At 39.1% G+C, this 24,685-nt stretch overlaps 1 protein-coding gene across 1 annotated transcript in view; it reads right to left on the minus strand.

Annotated features, from left to right (window-relative positions):
• Positions 1-24,685, minus strand: part of EPS8 (epidermal growth factor receptor pathway substrate 8) — a 52,667-nt gene that overhangs the window by 870 nt on the left and 27,112 nt on the right. The window contains exons 14-19 of the mRNA XM_010002936.1: positions 23,087-23,220; positions 19,331-19,442; positions 18,312-18,455; positions 10,874-11,111; positions 7,094-7,274; positions 6,512-6,641 (exon numbers count right to left, since the gene is read on the minus strand). Of these exons, the coding sequence (XP_010001238.1) occupies positions 6,512-6,641; positions 7,094-7,274; positions 10,874-11,111; positions 18,312-18,455; positions 19,331-19,442; positions 23,087-23,220 (939 nt within the window). The remainder of the gene's footprint in view (positions 1-6,511; positions 6,642-7,093; positions 7,275-10,873; positions 11,112-18,311; positions 18,456-19,330; positions 19,443-23,086; positions 23,221-24,685) is intronic.

Consider the following 24,685-nt stretch of genomic DNA (forward strand, 5'->3'; position numbering starts at 1 on the left):
ATTTATAGGCTGAAATATGGCTTCAGTAAAAGCAGGGTTAAAGCTCAGCAAGATTCTTAAGACTCCACCCTGGAGTACTTAAAAATCAGGGTAATCACATTTAGAAATCATAGTACATAAACCCTTTGTGATTTTTGATTTATGTGAACACAAATTCAGGCATGCACATGGGTTTGCACAGTCTAGGCCTTCAGGGATTCAATCTTAGTATCTCATATAACATGATACACCATTTGCTGTTCACAGACACAGGTTTCAAACTTAGAGCACAGTAATAAAAACTGAATCATATTAGTGTGACAGGTTGACACTCTTGAGGGACAGGATGCCATCCAGAGGGACCTGGACAAACTGAAGAAGTGAGCCCATGTGAACCTCATGAAGTTCAACAAGGCAAAGTGCAAGGCCCTCGAACTGGGTCATGATAACTCCTGATACCAGTACAGGCTGGAGGATGAAGGGACTGAGAACAACGCTGAGAAAAAGTACGGGTGGTACGGGTAATGTGTGCTTGTAGCCCAGAAAGCCAACCATATCCTGGGCTGCATCAAAAGAAGTGTGGCCAGCAGGTCATTGGACACGATTTCTCCCCTCCTACTCTGCTCTTGTGAGACCCCCACCTGTAGTGCTCTGGTGCCCCAGTGTAAGGACACAGGCCTGTTGGACCAAATCCAGAGGAAGGTCACCAAGATGATCAGAGGGCTGGAGCACCTCTCCTATGAAGACAGGCTGAGAATGTTGGGGTTGTTCAGCCTGGTGAAGACAAGTCTCAACATTTAAAAGGGAACTATTAAGATGGGGACAAACTTCTGAGCGGGACATGTAGTGAGAGGATGAGGAGGAAGAGTTTCAAAGTGAAAGAAGGTACATTTAGACTAGATATTAGGAAGAAATTTTTTACAGTGAGGGTGGTGAAACACTGGAACAGGTTTCCCAGAGAGATTCCCCATCCTTGGAAACATTCAAGGTCAGGTTGGATGGGGCTCTGAGCAACCTGATCTAGTTGAGGATGTTCCTGCTTACTGCAGGGGGGTTGGACTATCTGATCTTTAAAGGTCCCTTCCAACCCGAACCATTCTATGATCCTATGAAATGATTGCAGTTAGGAAAGCAAAAAGCTCAGCTTGAGCTGACATTGGCCAGAGATATCAAAACCTTCAAGAAAGGGTTCTTCAGATACATCAACCACAAGCAGAAACAGTGGAATAATACTGGCCCACTATTAAAAAGCAGAGGTGAACTAGTCACCAACAGTGCTAAAAAGGCAAAGGTCCTCAACACCTGCTTCACCTCCATCTTTACCACTACTGTTGGGTCCCAGGCCATAGCAACAAAAGTCAAGGTTGATGCAGACACCAACCCACCATCAGTGAAGGAAGAGTTGGTGTGTCAACTATTACAGGAGCTTGATCCATACAAATCAATGGGACCAGACACCATCCAACCTAGGGTGTTGAGAGAGCTGGCTGATATTGTTGCAAGGCTGCTCTCCATAATCTTTGAGAAGTCGTGGAGATTGGGAGATGTCCCTGCAGACTGGAGGAAGACTAATGTCACCCCATCTATAAGAAGGATCAAAAAAAGGATCCAGGTAATTATAGACCCATTAGCCTAGGAAAATCATCCTGGGGACTGTCACAAGTCAATGGTAGGACATGATTGGGAAAAGCCAACATGGACTTACCAGGGGCAAATCATGCTTGACAAACCTCATCGCCATCTATGACAAAGTAACCTGCTCGGTTGGTGCAGGGTGAACAGTGGACACTGTCTACCTGGACTTCTCCAAAGCTTTTCATATGGTCCTCCACAGACTCTTTCTGGACAAACTGACTCATTATGGCCTTGACAAGTGGTTTGTGCTGTGGGTGGGGAACTGGCTGACTGACCATACCCAGAGGTTGATAGTTCCTTCTCAAACTGGCAACTGGTCACAAGTGGGGTCCCCCAGGGATCAATACTGGGCCCTATGTTGTTTAACATCTTCATAAGTGACCTGGACGTTGGGATCAAGAGCACCCTGATGAAGTTTGCTGACACCAATATGAGTGGAGAGGTTGACACTTCAGAAGGGAGGGCCACCCTCCATGATGACCTAGACAGGCTGGAGGAGTGGGCTAGCAGGAACGTTATGAAGTTCAACAGGGAGAAGTGTAAGGTTTTGCACCTGGGAACACAGAACCCAAGAGCACAGTTCAGACTGGGATCCATCTGGCTGCAGAGCAGCCCTGTGGAAAGAGAACTGGGGTTCTTGGTGGATAACAGGTTCAACATGAGTAAACAGTGTGCTGCAGCAGCAAAGATTCCCCCACAGTAGACAGTTTGAAGTCTCAGCTTGACAGGGTTCTGAACCATCTCATATAAACTACAGTATTACCTAGAAAGGTTGGACCAGATGATCCTTGAGGTCCCTTCCAACCTGGCATTCTATGATTCTATGACTTTATTAGGAACAGTGAAGTATTGTGAGGACAAGGCTTTATTTCACCTCTTACAGTGAAAAACATGTCTGTTGAGCCAGCTGCCAACAGATTGTTTTCACAACATAAACGAAGCTATTAGCAAGGCCAAGACACATATCCACTAGAGCAGAACTTTCCAAAGTGTGCATGACTTTGAATAAAACTAGAGGATTAAAAAGCAAGAGCCATATCCTCTACTGTGTTATTTGGCTATGACCTTACTTTCCAAGGTTCAAAACTTGCTTTGAAAATAGCCTTTTAATAAGGAAGCAGAAGCTGTTTTTCAAATTTGTAAAACAAATTTCAGGACTGTTAAGGGGAAAAATCTTCAATTTATACTGAACTTGGAAAATTTATATCATTACATAAAATTTAATTTAGATTTATTCTATTATATCCATTGCAATGCCTTATCTGATGCCATTACTTGGCAGAAAGTTTAGGTGTCTACAGGGAAGGAAGGCTAGGATGCTTCTCCTAGAGAAATTACCATTGCTTTCTTCTCCCAGAGCGGAAGGGCAAAGCAGGGGTCTTATCATTGACTCTCTGAAGGTGAGAGAGGAGTTTTATTTGTCTTAGTTAATCCTGTCCTTGTCCACTTGGTTTTAGATATAGAGCAAGTGCAGCAGTCACCCATTACTGAAGTCATGCATAAAAAACATCAGCAGATACCTGAGAACGTGCTTTATCAGAGGTCAGGTAGAAATATTTTTCTGACAATGACAGAGCAGCCAAGGCTGTAACAGTTTACCTTCTTGATAACATCAATAACAACATGACTGATGAGCCTGAAATGCTGTTCAACTAAACCAACTGCAATGCATTATGTGGCTCAGTACAACGGGCACATACTACTCAGAGGCAGGGTACAGTGTAGCTAGGCAGCGTAGGGCTGTTTTTAGGACTACAGTTTTCCAAATAGACTGCTAGACCTTGGCCTTAGTGATTTACCCAGCTTACTGTCTAACCAGATCATGAGTTATTGGTGAACTCCATCATGCAATCCCACTTCTAAGCCTGGATCATTCCTTTCACCAAGGTGTCAAAGAGAATAAGCTATTCTTCCAGGCAGCTTGATACACAGAAAGAAACCATTTTCAGTATTAAAGCAATATGTGCCCATGTTTCCCATTCATGGAGTAGACAGGCAATCAGAATATGGACCTGAAGCATTCCCTGCTGAAAGTTATAAAGGTGGTGTTTAGGATATTGTGAATCTACACTTACCTTTTCACCACCAGAGCTTGGACTGCTCAACTAAACTTACGGAAATGGACATGTAAAAATTCCTAAGCATGGAGACTATTAATATTTTAAATATTACATATATATATATAAACATAATAATATTAATTTAGTAGTTGCATTAACTAAACTGCACATCCTCAAATCCATGAGTCCCAATGGGATGCCCCTGGGAGTGCTGAGGGAGCTGGCAGAAGTCATTGCTAGGCTGTTCTCCATCATCTTTGAAAAGTCCTGGAGAACAGGAGCAATACCTGAGGACTGGAGGAAAGCCAGTATCATTCCAGTCTTCAAAAAAGACAAGAAGAGGACTAAGGTAAATAGAGACCATTCAGCCTCACCTCCACCCCTTGAAAGCAAATGGAAGAGTTTATTCTTGATGCCATCTCAAAGCACTTTGAGAGGATCATCGGGAGTAGTCAGTATGGATTCACCAGGGGGAAATCATGCTTAATCAACCTGATAGTCTTCTATGATGGCATAACTGGATGGATAGATGAGGGAAGGGCAGTGGATGTGGTCTACCTTGATTTCAGCAAGGCTTTCAACACCATCTCCCACGGCATCCTCACAGCCAAACTCAAGAAGTGCAGATTTGATGACAGGGCAGTGAGGTGGATTGGCCATTGGCTGAAGGACAGAGCTCAAAGAGTTGTAATTTGAAAGTCTAGTTGGACGCTTGTGTCTATTGGAGTCCCCTAGGAGTTGGTGCTGGGTTCAGCCCTGTTTAATATATTCATCCCTCCTGAGAGGGATACTCTGATCAGTACAAAGAATCTGGTGCACCCTGCGTCCTCCCAAGACACTGCTGTTTGCTGTCACCACTTCCTCTGGCAAAAAGGTGTTTGGCCCTGGCTATGGCCAGCTCTCTGCTGTCTTGACACACTGGTCTCACACAGAATTCTCTATCTGCTTTTGTTTGGCCAGGCCCAGAAAGCTGTTAAGCCCCGAACAGCTTCTCTTAAATAAGGACAGCCTTTCTAAACCCTGTGACTTGAAATGCTAGAGGGACAGAAACAAAGATGTGTCTTAATGTTTTGAGTGATTCAGCACACAACAGGCTAAAGCAATTAGGAATTGTATAAATTCTGAAATTCATCAGTTAAAACCCAAATAACTGAGGCAGAAATAAATATTTCAATTACCTTTTCACTAACAAAATCCAATGACCTAGTTAAACTCTCAATACCTGTTTATTAACACTTACAGAGCATTTATTAGACAAGTTTTGACTGCTCAGTTTCCTGCAGAGCGAAACCAAACTGAGGCAAGAAGAATTACAGCACGGAGACAAAAAAGGACAGACTTCTGCACTCCAGTGCATTACTGCTTTTCAAACTGATTTCCACCACAGAGGCACTTCCACCTCAGTACACAAAGGCCTAATTTATGAAACTGAAATAACAATGTTTACATTCCAGAAAAGTTGAAGAATACACATATATCTTCACTAGGAAATGATGATTTGCACTGGACTCTAATGACATATTTTCCTAAGAATAAAAGTGAAATATTTCTCCCTTCCTCTCACAGGAAAGAAGGATTCAAGGAGAAAAAGCAATTTTAACAGTTTAAAAAAGCGATACTTCTGATCCACACCAATCAGGTATATTGTAAAATATGCATAATCCTTGTCTTTGAAAATATGCCTGGTAGTTAAAGCTTAAAATCATTTAAGCAAGACACCCCTAGTTTCATGAGGGTATAGAAACACATTCTTCAAGATTTTCTTTTTGGTTGTGAAGAATATAGGTTCTTGTTTCCACCAGCCTCACTGCTAGACAGTGTCAAGTCCATTTCTCCAATTGCTACAGCAAGGTTTTAAAAAAAGTAGATTCACCTGCAGTGTTCCTGGTTTAAAATTGATAAGCATTCTCTCTAGCACAACTTTTGTACATAAGGTGCTTAAGGAAAAATACAATCGTAATTAAAGCAAACTGCCACAGAGCAATTAATAGATACAAAATTCTATCATTAGCTCAGTAATTTTGCTAGCACAGAGTAAAATGTTTTTTTTCCCCAACTTTGGAATCCACCAGTACAGATTCCACACCATTTGACTTGAAAGGCCTTGAGATTCAACAGGGAGCTCACTCTACCACTTTCTCATGCTCCGTAAGTTAAATCTCCTCTACAAAGATAAAGCAAAACCAGGTCATCACTACTAAAAGTAGAAGGGTTACTTGTTTGTTCAAGTACTAGGCATAGCAGGAGACTCTCTCCTGTTGTTTTCAGCAAAGCCCTTTTTTGGCTCATTTTGTCTTGCAGCCTTAATCTTGTCTTATAGTCTTAATCTTGAATACTACTGTGCACTTTTTCTAATGGTCTGTGGACCTTTTCAGAAGTGGAGAGAGATTCCACTCAGTGTTTTGGCTGATGCTGTTTCAACTGATTAATATCAAATGACTCAGGTATAAACATTGCTTATCAATGTAATGGGAACTGGAGAAAAAACAGGTACTTCAGTACATGAAGGGGGCCTACATGAAAGCTGGAGAGAGACTTTTTACAAGGGCATGTAGTGATAGGATGAGGTGTAACAGTTTTGCCAAGAAGAGTTGTGGATGCCACCTACCTGGAAGTGTTAAAAGCCAGACTGAATGGGGCTTTGAGCAAGCTGGTCTAGTGGGAGATGCTCCTGCCCATTGCAGGGGGGTTGGAACTATGTGATCTTCAAGGTCTTTTCCAACCCAAACCATTCTATGATTCTAAAAAGCCAACTGCCTCACAGAAAGTGCTATTTTACTTCTACAGGTTCAAAAGTGGTGACTCAGCATTAGGTGAGTAAGAAGGGTTATACATACCTCCAAGGCAGATTTCTGTACCGTAATTTGGCTGTAGACTCTAGACCCCTCTGGACAAACAGTCCTCAGTTCATCTTTATTGAGGGAGAAAAGCTGAGCACCCGTCAGCACACCAAGGCTGTTGACAGTCCTAAGGTCACACCAAGGGAACAAACAAGAAGTAAGCAAAAAAACACTAGCTAAAGGCGAAATGCAGGTTGGCTACATCCCACATTGTCTCAGATAGGGCTATAAAATTAAGACAAAATTTAATGCAACAGAACTCTTCAAGTCAATTCAGTTTCTGTTATAATGAGTGTTTTTTGGTGGAGGCTAATATGTAGTATTTTTTCCTAAATATATCTGTATCTCCATAGATCTATAGCCACATTGATATATACTGATATATATTATATAGACACATATATACGTAAATATACGTGTGTGTGTGTATATATAAACAAATCATTTTTTCCAAGAGTGCAGCTGATGTGTTTGGGTTTTCAGAAGGCTGCTTGATTTTAGAAAGTGGGCAGACCACATCCTAGTTACTGACAGGAAACTAATTTTAAGACGTTTTCTTACATTTGCCCTCAAACTTACACAGGGTTGAATCCTTTGGACTGCAACCACGCTTTCACATCCTCAGGTGAAGAGTCGTAAGTGATGTTAATTACTGGGATGTTTGGTCGTGGCACGTGGAACTTCCTCTGGGCAGCGCTCCGGCCAATGGTGAGGCGGTGAACAAGTTCATCCTGCACCTCCTCCATCTGCGATTTCCTGCCTAGAGAGAGAGAGAGAGAGAGAGAGAGAGAGAGAGAGAGAAAGAGAGAGTGAGAGAGAGACGCCCCACAGGAGTTACTCTCAAGGTTGCTTTATCAAAGATAACTTATTTCTTCTACTCCCCTCTTTGCAAAACAGAACAAAAGCAAAAAAAAACCAAACAAACAAAAGCCAAACAATAAAAAACCCTAAAAAAACCCCACAAAACCCGACAAAAAACCCCCATAAATGAAACCCTCAAATTCAATTGAGACCCTAGAATGACAAGATGAGCTTGACATCTGTTTAACTGTGAAGAAAATGGGCGCAGAGGGTTATGCAATTGTCATAGTCTGTTTCTTCACATAGGAAGAAGATAGTTTAAAAATCAAAACAAGAGTTGATGGAGAATATAAGTTTGCTTACACTGTGCAAAAGCAGCATTTTCCACAAAAATGTATCTAATTGACAGCTCAACATTTTAGTGCAATGAATGTAGGCAAAAAAATGTCATTACTGCTGACACACATCACCTTACATCTAATAAGCTATTATAGTAATCAAATATTTGAAGGGGCTTTAAGAAATGTGAATTCAATCCAAGCCTGGAGTCACTAGTTAGATGAAACAATGTCACACTTTGCAGTAAAAAAAGAACGATGGGAAAAAAAATAAATAAATAAAAAAAAAATTAGCTGTTCTCACTAGAGAGACAGGAATTGGGCAAGAAGGCTTCTGTTGGTGTATGTTGGGTTTTTTTGTTTGGTTGTTTTTTTTAAACAAAACTGCAAAAAATTTGTCTGAAGCATTTAGTTCAATTGTTGGACACTAGTAGGCAAAAAAACCAAAATGCTTTTTATGCATTTCAACATAATCAGTTATAAAGACATTGAAAATAGTTTAATATCCATATAAAAAGCTCCATAGATAATTCAAAAATTAATGCCTCTTTGGGCACAGAGAAGATACTGATTTAGCATAGTCGAAATCTCCATGAAGTAACTCTGGAATGACTATAAAATGACTATAAAAGTCCTTTGACATGTAACTTCAATTGATGTAGAAAACTCTCAGAATTTCCTTGCTAAGATATTTTTAGTTGTCTTTATTCAGCCATCTCACTTTGATACACAAACAGTAACTGCAGCACCTTCTCTGCTGCACTCAGATGGCAAAAGTTATCTCTTTTCTCACATTACACTGATAGCAACAAATGAAAAGAACACAACTTCAACATGAAAAAAACCGTTAGATAGCAAAAATATTTATTTCTCTAGTTTCCTTTTATATTCTCCCAAAACCTCTCCAAGTATCAACATCTCTAGCCAGTCAGACTAATAAAAAAAGCTCTAGGTAGGCTTCAAGGATTATGGTTTTTCAATCATCACCAAAAAAAATAATTTAAAAAAACCCTTATTTTAGCCATTATTTTTTTTCTTTTACAAAATAGCCCCAGGTTGAAAGTGTACAAAACATCTCTTGTAAAACATCTGAGGCACTCAGGCCCTATCATGTTGAGTCCTTTTTCTCCCAGAGTTTGAAACAGAAGCCAAAATGACATGTGCTCAGTGGTATGTGAAGGTCTGAGATGGGATATATGAGTAAAGCCTTTAGGCAATGCTGTTGAAGCATGCACCAGTTATTTTCCCAAACAGGAAGAGAGCAAGAAAATTGCTATCTTCTTTCTATTTACACAGATTTTGAAAGATTTATCTAGCCCAAGACTGTATCAGAAGATCAGTATTTAGCTTTTAGATAACAGATCCTTACTGTTGCTAGATGAATGATCATAAATGAACAAAATACACTTAGTGTGAAGCAGGTATGACATTGAGTGTTCTCTGCAAGATTCAGGGGGGTACTTGGGCAGCAGGTACAGTGGCAGGGTTGTCCATTACCTTTGCAGCTATTCAGCAAGGACTGTGAGGTACCTGAAACCCATTAACTGGGCTTGAACAACAGCTCCCAGGATGGCACAGGAGCTCACATGTGCCTCCTGGGGCCTCAGCGGAGGCTGAGAGGGCAAGAGATGTCTTGTAATCCCCTAGTCTAACATTAGCTCTCCACATCTCACACCCTGGGTACCTGAAGCCAGGAAGATCTTCCATTATCTAATTGATAGAGAAGGCCATCGTAGATTCAGGGGAACACACCTGCTACAGCATGCAAAGTCCATCTTACATGGAAATAAAATTATAATTTTTGTGTCCCTGTGTGTACCAAATTTAATCCTCACTTTCCACAACTTTTGTAACTGTTCATTTTTTTGTGTTTTTTAAGTAACAAACCACACAAAATAGGACAAAGGCAGAATCTGGCCCTAGTGTTTCTTTGGAAACGGCAGTGAAGCCTGTTCCTCCTGCCAGGCTGCTCCCCATTTACAATTTCCAGCCAGCTGTAGTGTTATATGAAAATATTAGAAAGATCCAAGAGCCTTCCCAAGTTCAGAGCTTAGGCAAGAGCTTGTCTACCACCAGGTAGTGCCAAAGCAGGCTCCACTGACTATGTGTGCTTATCCAAGCAGGCATGCTTCCCATCCAGTGGGGAGAGGGTGGAGAAGTCCTTCTGCAGGAAGGATTATGCTCAGTGCTGTTTTTTTTTTACCACTGGTTGAAGTGGGATTTTCTGTTAAGGCAGCGGATAGGAAAGCTGTCAACTCATGAACTGCAAAAAAATCATTATTTTAACAGCTATTACTTTAATAGCTATAGCAAATGCTTGCCTGAAAGTTTCAGTCCTTTTTAAGCGAAGCAATCACATTGGTTAAAGTGCATTTAGGACAGAAGTTATTGATTAAATAAGTTCTCTTAACCTAACTTGCTTTCAAGGTTTCATTTTCAAGGTGGCCTTAAGCAGAGATTCTCTTAACCTAACTTGCTTTTCAAGTGGTGCAGAGTAGGGGCTTCAACATCAGTTAGGTTTCATTTTCAAGGTGGCCTTAAGCAGAGCTTTTCATTATTGCCACACAGTGCTGGATGCAGGTTACCATGTTTTTCCAGATAAAGGGCTATCAGGTATATTCTCTAATCCCCCTAATACAAGGACACAAAGGGTTGCTTGCTGGCATTCCAGCTGTTGTTGCCTTGACTAAGCTAAGAGGACCTAAGCCAAGTCCCCTGCAACACTATTACAACATGGTCCCTATGCATCAGCCAGAACCACAGGCCTTCTTGAAAGCCTTGGATGTATGTTTCAGAATGGTGCAAATGCCCTTGAAATCTGCTTGATCATAGAGAGAAGCATAAAAGCAGCCTAACTGATTTTAAAAGCCACCTAGACTGCAACGTAGCAGTGAATTCAGCTGGAAAAAAGAACATTAGTCAGCATATCAGCACAGGCATTTGCAATGTTGAAAACCACTGACTGGAGATCACACAAAGTCATAAAAGGAGAGAATTTAGGACTGGGACTAGTGCAGAAGTGTTTTTCCCCTACTTACTATTGTGATTAGAAAGGAACAGAATACTCTATAGATAGAAACAATGTATTTTAAACATAGGGTTAAAGCTAAATATTTCATGAACGTTCATCTGAAGCACAAGGCTTTCAGGAATTTAAGGCTGAAGGAAAATGCGCAGAAAAGGCGGAAACACTTTTTTCTTGCTGCTGAGACAAACTTACGATCCACAGGAACTTGCTTCTGCCTCTGGGTGTCCCGTGCGATGCTGCCTCCGCTGTCACTGGAGGTGCTGCTTTGGCGGCTGATGGTCGCTGGCGCCTTGGGCACAGGAACCGGTATCGGTGCTGGGGCGCTGGGTGGCAGGGGGACAGCCACGGGGACAGGGGCGGGTGTTGGAGGAGGCGAAGGAGTAGCCGGGACTGGATCAGGCTGCTTTGCAACATGGTCTGTCTTTTGTTTCTGAAAAGATTCAGAGACACTCAGTTTGACAGGAAAACCTGGACATCTGACAAACTCAGGTTTCTGCAGATGATGCTGGGACGCTTTGCACCGGCTAATTTTGTTTATTGCACAAAGACATCTTACTTGTCGGATATAGTTCCAAAATTTGCCAAAATCTTGTTTTGGAATCAGTGTTTGCATCAGTTTCCTTCTTTGTTGGACACAAAATTCACAGCAATGACATAATTTCAAACACGACTTTCTTTCAACCAGATGAGCTTTATAAATGGAATTGTTTTTAGTTGCCAAACTTCTATTACCTCGCACTTTGGAACAGTTTCTGATATTTTCTGAATTTTTAGCTGTTAAATCCGTATAAAAATGTAGATTTTAGAAATGTTATGTAAAAAATAGTGGAAAATGAACACATCCAGACACACCTAAGCCTGACTACTGGTTTAACTTAAAATCATTGAGGTTGGGATAACATACTGTTTCTTGAAACCCAAACATTGTTTAAGAGGTTCCTGCTTCTGCCACCCATTCACTTGTACCATTTGAACTATTTGTGTGGTCACTACATGCCACTTCAAAGCAACAATCGAATTAAAAGACATCAAAATACAAACTCCATAGTTCTTGCAATAGGGCTAGTGTTTGGTTTTTTTGCCCCCACTTTATGCAATGTTCTAAAACCATGAAATTATCTTGCTGCTAATAACTAACTGTCTCAAGAATAAGTCTGGGGAGTAATTTCTTTTCTCCTTTGCCTTTAGGATGGCACCAGTTACAGGAAGAGGCACACATTTTTACAAAGGAATAAAAATGACTGGCAAACCCAGAAGTTCTCACACAACTTATGCTACTCTTTTCTTTCAAACAGTTCAAACTCCACATCTCCATGTTTTAACACTGCTCCCTCTCCACAGCTTTGGAATACCACAGCTTGAAAGTTTAATATTAAAAGTTTGTTTGCTCAATAGGGATGCCTCATTTCCTAGTTATGAGAAGTCTGCTTACTTTGGTATGAAAATAGATGAGTACATTCCCCAGATTCATTGTTTCTTTCTGAAATACCCTTCCCTATTTCCTTGGAGGCAGAAGGTTTATTTCTGCTCATGTAGGGGAATATTTGTAGGAGCCGTATGTTAGAATCTGAGCAGCACACATCACTGCCCTGACAACAATCAAACTTTCATTAAATGTCAGCAACTGCCCTTATACAGAAATCCCCAGCTCAGTAAGTCTAACTGATGGACAAGGCATTTTGTACTGAATGTAAACTGGAGCCATTACAGCTAAACTATGCTGAGTTACACCAGCAGAAAATTTATCTCATCAGCTTCTACAGCCAGTCAATTAAGCCTAGGAAAAAAAGTCTTCTGTTTCCCTTTTCACTTACATTGTAATAGTCAGCTACTGAAGCAAACATGAGTCTTACAATACATTCCCCATTAAACGTTTTTTTTCCCCTTAGCATTTAGTTGTTCAAAGGCATGAATCTCCATTATTTTGTGTCCATCTTGTACAGTGCATTGTGGGGAGATTAAAAATGAAATAAATCATATTATTGACTTTTCTGTATTCTACTACTTCAATGTTAAGACAATGTAGGTTTTTTTAAATTTCAAATGTAAAAAACAAGCAAAATGCATAATATAAAATAGAGCAAGAAGAATAATGTAAAATTGAGAAACCTGTCTTAGTGGCCTACTAGGTATAAAACTAATAAACCATGATTTAAAATATATAAATGTACTATGATATATCCCAAGTCTGGTCCACGATTTAAAAAAAATTCAAATATATTAAAATATTCTAATAGTATTCAGATATTTTAAAAATATTGTTCACAGATTCCAATTGCTAGACTGTTAACCCCACAATGTACCCTCATGTGTGCCCCAAACATTGTAAACACCATGCAAGAACAAAGCAGGGATTTTTTTATGGTAAAGAGAATTCACCACAAACCAAGGCATCAACTGCACATCACTACCATCATAATGCAGAAAAAGTGATAACTAAACACTACATGTAGCTCTCAATGGATGCTACTAAGTTAGTTTAAAAAACACATTGTACTGCAAATCACAAGCCTTATAAAAATGACTTGGCTGGAATGAAAATAGAAATTAACTTGGAAGTATCACTCAAGTTCTAAATTTGCAGAAGAAACCACATTGAAATACACGTCACTTTTTGTTGAACAGTGCCCAAGAGTCAATTACACATTCAAATAATAGAAACATTTCTTTTTTTAACACTTCTTTTTTTAACTCCAGATCTCTTGAGGACATCCACGCATTCATCCCTTCAGTTCTACTCATTGCTACAAACAAAACAAGCATGCACTATGAAATTAGGTGACTAAAAGAGTCCAAAAGATAAATTTTTCAAGTTCAATAACAGAAGAGTAATTTTGTTACCTCTGAAAGCTCTCCCAGCAATTGCTGTGAGGAATATGGAGTAAATCAAATTGAACAATATTGTTAGAAAGGTAAAAAGAAACTGCCGCCAACATCACTCCAGAAATGTCATACATATTAGCAATTAAAAACAAAAGAACATCAGTGCTAATAATGACCTCTTCTTACTCACTAAGTAACTAATTCAGAGTGAGTTATTCTTATTTTCTACTTTTGAATAGCGAGCAGAGTGTTGGCTACAACACATACATATGTGACACAGTATAAGCAATGAGCTCTTTCCAAAGCATATACCCAGACAAAAACTTAGAAAGAGGTTTAATGAAAAAGAAAACCCAAACAAAAAACTGCCAATGTACTGAAAATCCTAAGGTGACTGTAGAGAACACTTGCAACTGTAAAACAATAATGATTATATCAGAAAAGGTTGTTGGGACTAGTTTGGGTTGTGGGTTTTGGGTTTTTTTTATTCTTTACTGCTAGAAAATATTTGTTTCTACAGGAAAAAAAGAAAAATAGAGGTCACAAAGCTCTTTTTTGTGTCTTGCAACATACTACAAGCTGCACCTTGTAAAAAAAGTCCTAACAGTAACCCTAATTCTTGATCATTGTAAAAACCAAAAAACAAACAGGAAACAATAATTTTCAAACACATTTTGGAATAAAAAACAGGGAACATGTGCCTTCAAGCTATGCCAAATACAGACTTAGCATTAGAGGCATTGGATACAACTGTAAGTAGCATTAGTGCTGGGAAATGCTCTCATTACATTAGCCCAGAGACGGAGCTTCCTGAATACTCGTTAGGAACATTTCAGTGCCACATTCCTGTTTACACAGCAACAGAAATTCACCAAGAGTTGCAGAGTATTCAGCCTTGGTTTTGTCAACAACATTGTGGTTTGGATGTTTTCTTTAGACTTACACTGAGAACTTCTCATTCTCTACTCCTTCCTTTGGCTATATTTTATGAGAGCCAACTCGTCTTAAGAGAGCTACTTGTCTACACCCAAAAGGGACAATTTTGCTGGAGTTTCCTTTGGGAGGTTCAGGTATTATGCAGAGACAACCACCTGCCTATTAAAAAACCCATACAAGGCACCTAACTAGCTCTTTGCAGGGTGTAATGAACTTAAGTTTTTCTTGGATTTACATACCCGCCTTTTTAGGATCTTGGCAGAGGGAAGGATGGAAGGTAGAGAACTTTAGAGAGAATTTAGTTTTTCAAAGTGGTATTAGCTAGGATTAGTCCTAATTTCTACAATAAATAAACAAACAAATAAATAAATAATGGGCAAGTGGAATCTTTTAATTCCTATCATTAATAAAATAATTTTTACAACTATTCAGTGAATTTTTGTATAATAAATGGGAAATACTTTTTTTTTTTTTTTTTTTTTTTCCCCCTAAAGCCAGGAAAAAGTCTTGGTCTAAAGGCAACTTAAAAGAGAATTTGATACACAACAAGGTAAAAGAGGTACTGGCTCTTGGTCAAAAATAATGACATCTTTTTAGCTACTGCAAAATGAATACCTGGCAACTACATCTCTTAATTATCACATACTTCATAATCTGCAGGAAAGACACCAGTTGGCAAAAGGTGAGTGTGACACTAACTGGGAGCACAAATGCTGTGCTCGAGGGGAAACAACTTCCCACAGAGATACTTTAAGTGTGCTGCTAAACAAAGAGACTTGAAATAAAGATTTTGATGGTAGACCACCAAGAATAGCAAAGGACACGTGTCCCAGGTGAGGTGGAGACTTCTGTCTTGCTGTTTGTATAACACAAAAAGGCATTGTCATACTTGTGTGGACAGTTTTTGTTTGTTGTTTTTTTTTTTTAATAAGAGTACTGCATTTGGCTTAACATTTACTCTCTGTGCCTCAGGATTTCATACACATCACTGATAATACAACTGTCTCACCTCACAAAGATTGCAATGAGATTAATTAATATGCCCAGTTGTGTTCCTCCATTTTCTTTTTCAAGATCATTAAAAATGTTAATAAAATATATACTAAATAGGAAATATTACGATAATTTCCTAGGTTCATTAGCAGTATTTGTACGAAAGAAGAAGTCATAGTGCTTGGGAAACTGTTTGTGTTTAAATATAATGGGATAGTGAAGAAGACCACTGCTGGTCCACAAAAAAAAGGCAGACTAAACAACCAACACCACAGTAAACTCTGACAATCAATACTTAATATTAGTTAATTCAACTAGTTCAACTGACAAGAAGACAGACAATGCCACAGCCTTTGACTCACAAAGATGATGCAAAAAACTAGGATATTGCTTGCCATGTTCCTACAAGTGTCAGACAATTCAGTGCTTTCAAGTAACTATCTGGGACCTGGATCCTGAAAGAGACTGAGAGAAAGATCAGAACTTAATCTAGTGTGTGGATACAGAAGTCATTAGCAGATGGAACAGAGCAAGAGTAAAATAAATTTTGCACTCTGAGAGTAACTGTGATAATGAGGCATCCATCTCTCACAGATAGGGTGTCTGTCTGAGGAGTAATGGACTGGAAAAAAAAATTCTTTCAATGGAATCCTTAATCCTTCCTAATAATTTAGAAACATCCTTCAGTCAGTTGTGCTTTGAAGGTCATTATTCTGTAAAGAAACAGGCTAACCTTATATATAGCACTTATCTGCAGCACAAAGAGAGCTGGGGCAGTCTTTCAAAAACCAAACATGACTCGGGAGACCAGCAAAAAGTGTGCAGTATAAGGCACTGAGCCTGCTCAGGGTGTGGCAAAGGCACTGATAGGAACTGCTTCCATTTCCTGCGCTACCCACAAATTCTCCTGTTTGACCTTGGGCAAGGCAGTCATCCCTTCAGTGCCTCATTTCTCTCTGAAATAGCAGCCATGTCTCAGAGCTGTGACGAAAATCAATAGGGTTATGCAAACAGATCTCTAACAAATCACGTATCTATCGCAGGGAAAGAAATAAATGAGCATGCTCAGGAGTGCTAAAGTTAGAATAATCACCATGAAGTTAAGAGCAACCTTACTGGCATGTCTTGGTACAGTCTCCCTCTGTCCTGTGTAATTCTTTATATTCCTAAATAATTTCACAGTATTTCAAGTGCATGTTTGAATATGATAAAGCTAACAAACAAAACACACTATGGACTATAGGGAACCAGTTGACAGAAGGCAAAGAAACTAAATGTTGTGTTCTGACCCTAATTTTCATAGGTCTATGGAGAATGCTTTGTGAAAATTAATATTTTATTATTCCCCATGTCCTGTCATTATTTCAAAGAGAAAACTTCAAAATATGAAGTGCATTACAAAGAGTAGTGTATGAACCTCTACCCAAAACTGAATTCAGTCCACTCAGGATTTCCCGGCAAATTCCAAACACACAAAACAACATGCACTACCTGAAGAAAAGTCACATCTTTGAAACAGGATTTCAAAAGTATTTTAGATACACACTTCATTTCACACACTGGCAAAAAATCATAAGCAATTTGGAGCGAGCTCATGCATTATTGGCAAAAAAATAGGAATAGGAATAACTCAGAAATAGTCTGATTCAAGCCCACCAAGCTCAAGATAGGTCTACCACATTATTGTGCCAGAAACAGTATAAGACCTGTTTCTCCAGAGCTTTTCATATTCATGGCAAAACAGGAAATGCTGCAAAAGCTGCAGCTTTCTCAATAGCCACGTGCACAGAACCCAGCAGAGCGACACCTTTGACTGGGGCTTTAGATGAAGATTGCAGCAATATTATGGCATTCCTCATTTTTCAGTCATCAGCTCGAGTGTGTAGGCACAAGGAATGAATATTAGATTGAATTAAATGAAATTTAACTTCAAGTTTCAACAGAAGTTTGATTTTCATTTGGACCAAAAAAGTCTGATTCAGAGGTGAGCCTGAAACTCCTGATTAATCCAACCTTGTTTGCCTAACCTTTCAAAATCTTTAGATATGAAAGGCGAGAAACAGGTCTTAGAAAATACAACCTCTTATTTTATGATATTCGGGTCCACTTAAGTGTTTTCCAAAAATACACATTACAGCTTTACCTTTTATGTCTTTACTCAGGGGAACAATTGCATTGACATAAGATCATTATTATTTTTTTAATATTTTACCCTCTACTTCTGTTCAACATGTAAAAGCAACAACAACCAAAAAAAAAAAATAAATCTTAATTCCACACCACAACATGACAGAAAGAAAATCAAAATTAGGTCAGGATAATAGAGTGCTATTGATGCATAGCCATAGTAATTAAAAAAAAACCTGCTTTGTGAATTCAAAAGCAATCACACCTATTTTTTATTACTCCAAAATTACACTAATTATATAAATTCAAGACTAAGAAAGAGACACACAAAGACAGAGAATTGAAAGAAAAGTTAGCATTCATTCTCCTAGCAGAAACAAAGATGACCCTACCTTAAATAATTCAAACTCCTTCTTTGGCATCAACAGCTATCAATCCACAAAGGATATTTGCAATTAAAATAAATGCATACACATCCATTAGGATCTAAATTACCACATCTAAGCAAATAAGCAGGGGAAAGAAAAAAAAAAAAGTCCCTTAAAGGAAAACACGTTGTTTCTCTGTCAGCTTTACTCTCATGTTAGACTTATGCAATACAGAAATCAGCCTCAGTCTGTACAAGAAATATAAATGTTTTGACATAACAGTGGAACATGCAAATATTTTAGCCTTGCTGTGAATTTCTTCCTCCTCCACATGCAGACAGACACTTCAAAAGAAAGCTTTGCTCTCAAGGAACAGACAGTACCTGGATGGTGCGAGTGTACGCAGGCTCTGACCACCCTAGAACACCTTCTTGATTCCTCAGAGGATCCAAAATGTTGTTTGGCACAAAGCCTGTACTGCCACTTTTATTCTGAACCTTCCACCACTGCTTTCTGTCATCCAGAATCTGAAACAATTTGGTAAATTAATTACATACTCTTTCTCATTTTCCTCCTGCCAGTACTTAGGCTGTGCATCATTTCAAAACAAAATCATAACTTTGCCAGGTTCTGCAACTGCCAATAGATCTTATACACATGTCCCTAAAAATCCCTGTAGGCTTCTTTGATTATCCTCATCATTAATTCTACCTGGTACTACTACATGTTTCAAAATGGGGCTCTCAAGAAAAGATGTGGAAGAAAAATGTAAGATGAACCTCGAAAATCAAATACTCGTGCAGAAAGGCTGGCATCTCTACAACCTTTACACTGTTGATTAAAAAGAATAGCTAACTACTAATAACCCAAGGAAAAGTGCATTGCCCTAGGAAAACACAAATTTGGAGAGGGAGCACTTCCAAGTAAACAGGGACCTGGAGTTGGATGGCCAAGAAAAGTCTAAATTCTGACTACCTGTTGTGCAATGTCATACACAACTTCTCTCTTTGTTGCTCCTTCCCTTCCAAATGTGTCCAGCTTTCAGGGTACCAACTCTTCCATGAAAGGACAGTCTTTCACTATGCCCTGTGCATACACAGATAGTGTCTGCCAGAGCCAGTTATTTAAACACTACTGAATTAAGTTTTCAAAAAGCAACACCAGACAAGACAGAAGAAACAAACAAATATATTTCTCTACAGCATCAATTCATAAGTCAATGCAGAATCTCTGTTTATCTGGTCTATGATGCAAAACAAATTAATTAAACTTTTCATACTAAGGGAGAAAAATCAAACACATTGAAGTAATCATTAAGAATAGCCACACTGCCCACTTGAAGGGCACCCTTAGTTTTGAGCAGTACCAGAAACTGAAGTCTTCTCTTTGCAAAAAAAATTACCTCCACAATCTCTTCTTTCATGACAGAAAGCTCACTGTTGTTTCTTGCCATAAATTCGTACTTGCATTTGGCATATTTCTTGGCCTGTGCTTTATTGTGTGCTTCATAGTTTCTGTGAAGCAAAAATCACACAGTTGTTCAGTGAGACATTCAAGCAAATAGAAACATAGCAAAATGGCCTCTCTTCCAACAACCTGCAAGACATTTAAACGAAAAAAACCCACCTCACCCTAACATGGTGCTGCTGTAGAGCTCTCTATTCATGACACACTGATTTAAGTGCCAAACCCCCCCCAAAAAAACCCCAAAAGATAGTGGCAGTTGAGCTACATAAACCTCAAGAACTAGTAATCTTTATCGCTGACTGCTTGCATGTGTGATAACCTAGATTAGCAGGTGCCATTGTTTTAAAATAAACATGTATACTATATTCAGCCTTTGTCCTGCAGTAGGTTAAACAATCATTTGCCATGTAAACAAATAACTACACTTAATATAAAGTTGATACCTTGTGCTTTGTATGAACCTGTTTTTCTAGTGTTCATCATATATTGTTTCAAATACGTAACAGATTAATACATTTTTGCCATTAAAACCAATTGAGTTAAGCTATTAAAAATGCTCACCTACTGTAGAGGTGACCATAAGATACCACCAGCTCTAACAACCTCAAGTTACAGTATAAATAAAAATGAAAAATAACTTCTTGGAAGTTACAAAAAGGGCTTACTGTAGAACAAGGCATACCACAGTTTAACTCTTCTGTTTCCATGAAAAACGTCCTGCTTAGAATGCCTTTGGGTAAAAAGCTACTAGTTTCTTTGATGTAGTACCTCTTCAAGGTGAGAATTCCCCAATCCCCTTAAACCAAGTCCAAAACAAACAGTAACTTTGTTCACTTCCTGCAAATTATGCCCAACAACCCAAATCCATATCAGGTAGTAAAGTTTAAAAATAACCCACATGCAAATAAATAATAAAAACATGAAGCAATCAATGGATTGAAATGTGCATAGAACATCACATTACAGGGATACAAATGCAGATGGTGGTCAATGCTGATGCTGTGTAACCGTGGATCCCAGGTGTGCCTGAACAATCCAGCAGTTACCTAGCTACTGCATGGCTGTGGAGAACTGTCTCACTTGACTTGAAGTGCGGAACAAAGGTAGAGTCTTATTTAGATTCAAAGATTATTTGAAAGAAAGGGAAAACACAAAAAAATGTTTAAGAAGAAAAACATGAGATGAACCTCAGGCTGCAGAATACTTGTTATGAGGCTGAAAGATGAGTGAGAAAATCCCATGTTTTTCCACTATTCACTCAAAATTCATATAATTTTCAGCTCTTTTCTTACTATTTCAGGGATAAGACTAACATAATGCTGAAGGTACTTTTACTTCTAGGCTGACTTTCCAGACTCATCTCACTAACTGTGTCTTCCGACCTTCTCCACACCTAACTATGCTGATTCCCTTCAAAAAACATAACTCAAGAAGAATTTTTAAACGTGCTTGTATTTCAGTCCTACTCCACTATGTTGCAATACACAGCAATGTTCCCAGAACACGGGCTGGGCAGTGGCTGAACATTTCTGAAGAGACCACAATTCTTCAAGCCAGCTCAATGATCCTAACAGTTTACTAAGGACACAAATACTCTCAATGCTTCCCTCCATCCATTCTCCACTGTGTTGCTGAATGGATATACTGCAACCTCTGCTCTCCTGTGCATGCTGCATGGGAGTCTAGTGGGTTACACACACTTAAAGGGTGCTTTTCTTCAAATGACAGCACAAAACCATACTACACACCATACCATTCTGAAACATCATAGAACTTGCTGAAAAACTATACAGTGTGCTTTCAGCATGACAGAGAGAGTTACTGATATACCTAATAACACACAGAAAGTTTACATCACCCAAGGAAAGGACACCTTACTGGAGGTCCTAGCATGCTGGAAAAAGGCTCACTGAAGTTTCTCATGATTAAAATTTTCCTGGACAAGGTGTAACCTACCTATTCCTCAGAAGGCAGTGGGTGTCTGTAGTCACTGCCTTTGGACCATCCATTAGGAATATCAGCTTTCAACAAGGACCGGCAAACAATGGCTGAAAGGGTCAGCCTGAATTTCTTACTCCCTCCCCCAAACGCACTCCCCCATCTGCTTCTTCACAGATGCTTTGAAATGTATCTTTCAATGGAAGTTACTTGGGATAATAAATATTAAGAGCTTTCCCTAATAATGAGCTCCTACCAGGCATGTATTATATGTCTCAGGACCCATTTAACAAATCAGTTTACCATGTTGAACAGACTGGGAAATATGGGCACAGCGTTGACATCTGCATCAGTACCAGCCATCTAGACTCCCTCCTGCCGTCTATGGTGAGGAAGGGCACCAACTATGGCATGTCTCATTTCATATCTTTCAAAAGCCTGATTTCACCCTATGTGAACTGCTTCTTAGAAACACCCATTTCTCTTTACCCTCCACAAAGAAGGCTTGAATGACTCTTTCAGTTTCAGCCAGATACACTGATATCATCAATAGTTCAATGCAATAAGCCCCATTCTCTAAACCTGAAATGGAGGCAGCAACATTTGCATGGAATATTCTTTCTCTGAAAGGACAAAACAGGTCTTATTACACTCCAGATAAAAAGGAATTTAGAGAACAGATCATCTAGATTTCAAGCTGAGAAAAGAATCCAAAAAGTAACCAAGTTTGAGAAAAAGAGTAGAGATGGCTACTACTGCTGTTGTTGTTATGAGGACTAAATCCAAAGTTCAGGAAAATATTCAAATCTTCACCCAAAACACCACATATTCCATGTTCGCATGCAGATTAACAAGAAGTTTTAGCACATAGCTCAGAACTAGGAGTTATGTGAAGGTTTTCATTAAAGGAGTTACATTAATGTTTTAACCAGCAATCTGAACTCAAATCCATAACTTAAACATCTACCATGGCACATAAGCTAAAATATACTTAATATAGTGTACATGAACTGTGGTTTAGCATGGGGGTGCAATTCCAACATTGCTTTACTGATTTACTTTCACAGTTTGTATTAGTATAAATTCTCCACACAGTCTCCAAGGATCACTGCATTTGATCTTATCACCTATTCGGATTTAGGCTAAAATGAAGAGGATGAAGGAGGATGTGCAAAAAGACACTGATTGCTAAACAAACATTTCAGTGCATTTTTTGTATTATTTGAAAGAGTATGGAAGAAACAAAGAATTACTCTTCTGACAGTGGATATTTATGCACTAGCCCAGAATACAAAAGTGGGAGACTATGGAACATTTAGTGAGCAGCTAAACAAATCAAACAAATCAACCAAAACAAGGACAGATGAATCTCAGAGCAGATTTTTCATTCTTTGTAGTTCTAGAAAGAGTAAAGAGTATGTTTAAAAACATGGAACAACACAGAAATAAAATTTGAACCCAAATAGGAGGATTCTGTGTTGTCAGTGGGGTTGGAATTCTACTATACCATATTTTACAAAAGTGTAGGTTTAACAGCATACACTGACAGGGTAGTTTCATAAAAATTATACTAAAAGAGTCTTCATGATCTGCCTTGGAGAAGCCAAAACAGAATACCCACTGCTAACCAGAATCGCTTCCTCATAGACATAATGATCTGCTCCAGACACAACCAGAGGTAATTACAAACACCACCACCCCAAAAGCAACAAGTGGGGACAGTTATCCACAGCACCACGTGGGTCAGCGTTACCTATCTACATGCCGGCTAACAGTTTGCTTAAAGGCAGCAACAGCCGCCCCCTGGTCCAGCAGAGGCCCTCTTTTGTACACTGTGTTACTGAATGCATACCCATCTGAGGGAGGGTAGTCGGGAACACCGGGAGGCTGGAAGACAAAAGAGAAACAGAGCCACAAAGTGGATTAATGTCATCAGCAGCACCACCTACCTCACTTAATCCAGCACCCCTAAGGTCCCTGTCACACATCCACAGGTGCCTGTGGTTCTGCTATGAAAAGTTAATAACTTCTGCACTTCAAATACATACATTGGGAGATCAAAAGGATAAGAATAAAAGAATGTCTATCCCAAGTCATCCCACTGCATTAATATTGCAGTGGATATTCTTTAGAAAAACAGCTCTCTTGGGGCAAGGTTGATGTTGTCTCTCATATATCACTACAGCAACACAACTTATAAATAATGGCTGAATGGCTTTACAATACACTGCACTGAGAAACTGCTTTCAGCTTTTGTTCTAGGTGTAAACTTAAAGCCAGAAACCTCTAGCTAGCTAACAGTAAGTCTACATAAGAAATAAAACCTCCCAAGTAAAATTCTCACTCTGTTGCAGGATTACAATATCAAGTAGCTCATTTATGTCACCCTTTCACTGAACATGACTGAAGTAAAAAAAGAAATGCAAAAATAAAGGTGACAGTGTAACTCAGGATTTTAACTCAGGAAAACAATAAAAATATATCACAAGCAAACATATAAGAATATTCAAGGCTTTGGAAAACTCTTTTTAAACAGCAACTCTTTAAAAAAATCCAACTTAAATCCAGCAATGATACTCAGCTTTGAGTAAAAATTATTTTAACCAACAATTCTCAAAACAAAAACAAGATAAGCAGTTCACTTCTGGAGATTATGATATTGAAGTTGCTCATTCTAGATCTTTTCGTGATACTATCATCCAGTTGCACAAGTTAGAACAGTTGAGATTCATCAAAAGTTGCCAAATCTTGAACCTGATTTTGGGGTTGGCTTGTTTTTTTTCTCCTCAGCCTGCATAGCTACTGAAAAGCTACCCAATTCATTTCTGCCTCCAACTATCTCATCTTGTATCCAGAGACACTTGCCTATGGGGCTAAGAGTTTATGAAATTAAAACTACAAGTTAAACCCTATACACATAGAATATTCTTTAAAACCATATTATTAAGACATGTTTGAAAAAAATCTCAAGTGTCACCTAGCTTATACCTTACACCAAAAAAACACCTAGAAAGCAGAAACTTCAAATACAAATTATTTACATCTCCGTAGCCTCACTGGACTCTCTATTACCAGTTCCCTCCAGTAATGTTTGAAGTCCTCATCGCTAAACTGTCTCCACCTTGAAATCACTCCTCTGGAACCTGTGTGTGTGGCTACATCTTAAGATTGAAGGTGAGGGAGGTGGGGGAAGAAAAAAAACCCAACAAAAAAACAAGTTTTCATGAGCTGGAGCTTCCCATGCGCTTTGCCATAAGCCAGAACAGTCCCTGCCCCACAGGGAGGGCAGCTGCACACCCCCTCTCCACTCCCAGCACAGCACAGCTCCTGACATGCAGACTCCGTCCTCAAG

The sequence above is a fragment of the Chaetura pelagica genome, unplaced genomic scaffold (genome assembly GCF_000747805.2).
Source record: "Chaetura pelagica isolate M959 unplaced genomic scaffold, ChaPel_1.0 scaffold117, whole genome shotgun sequence".
In the NCBI taxonomy this organism is placed as follows: Eukaryota; Metazoa; Chordata; class Aves; order Apodiformes; family Apodidae; genus Chaetura; species Chaetura pelagica.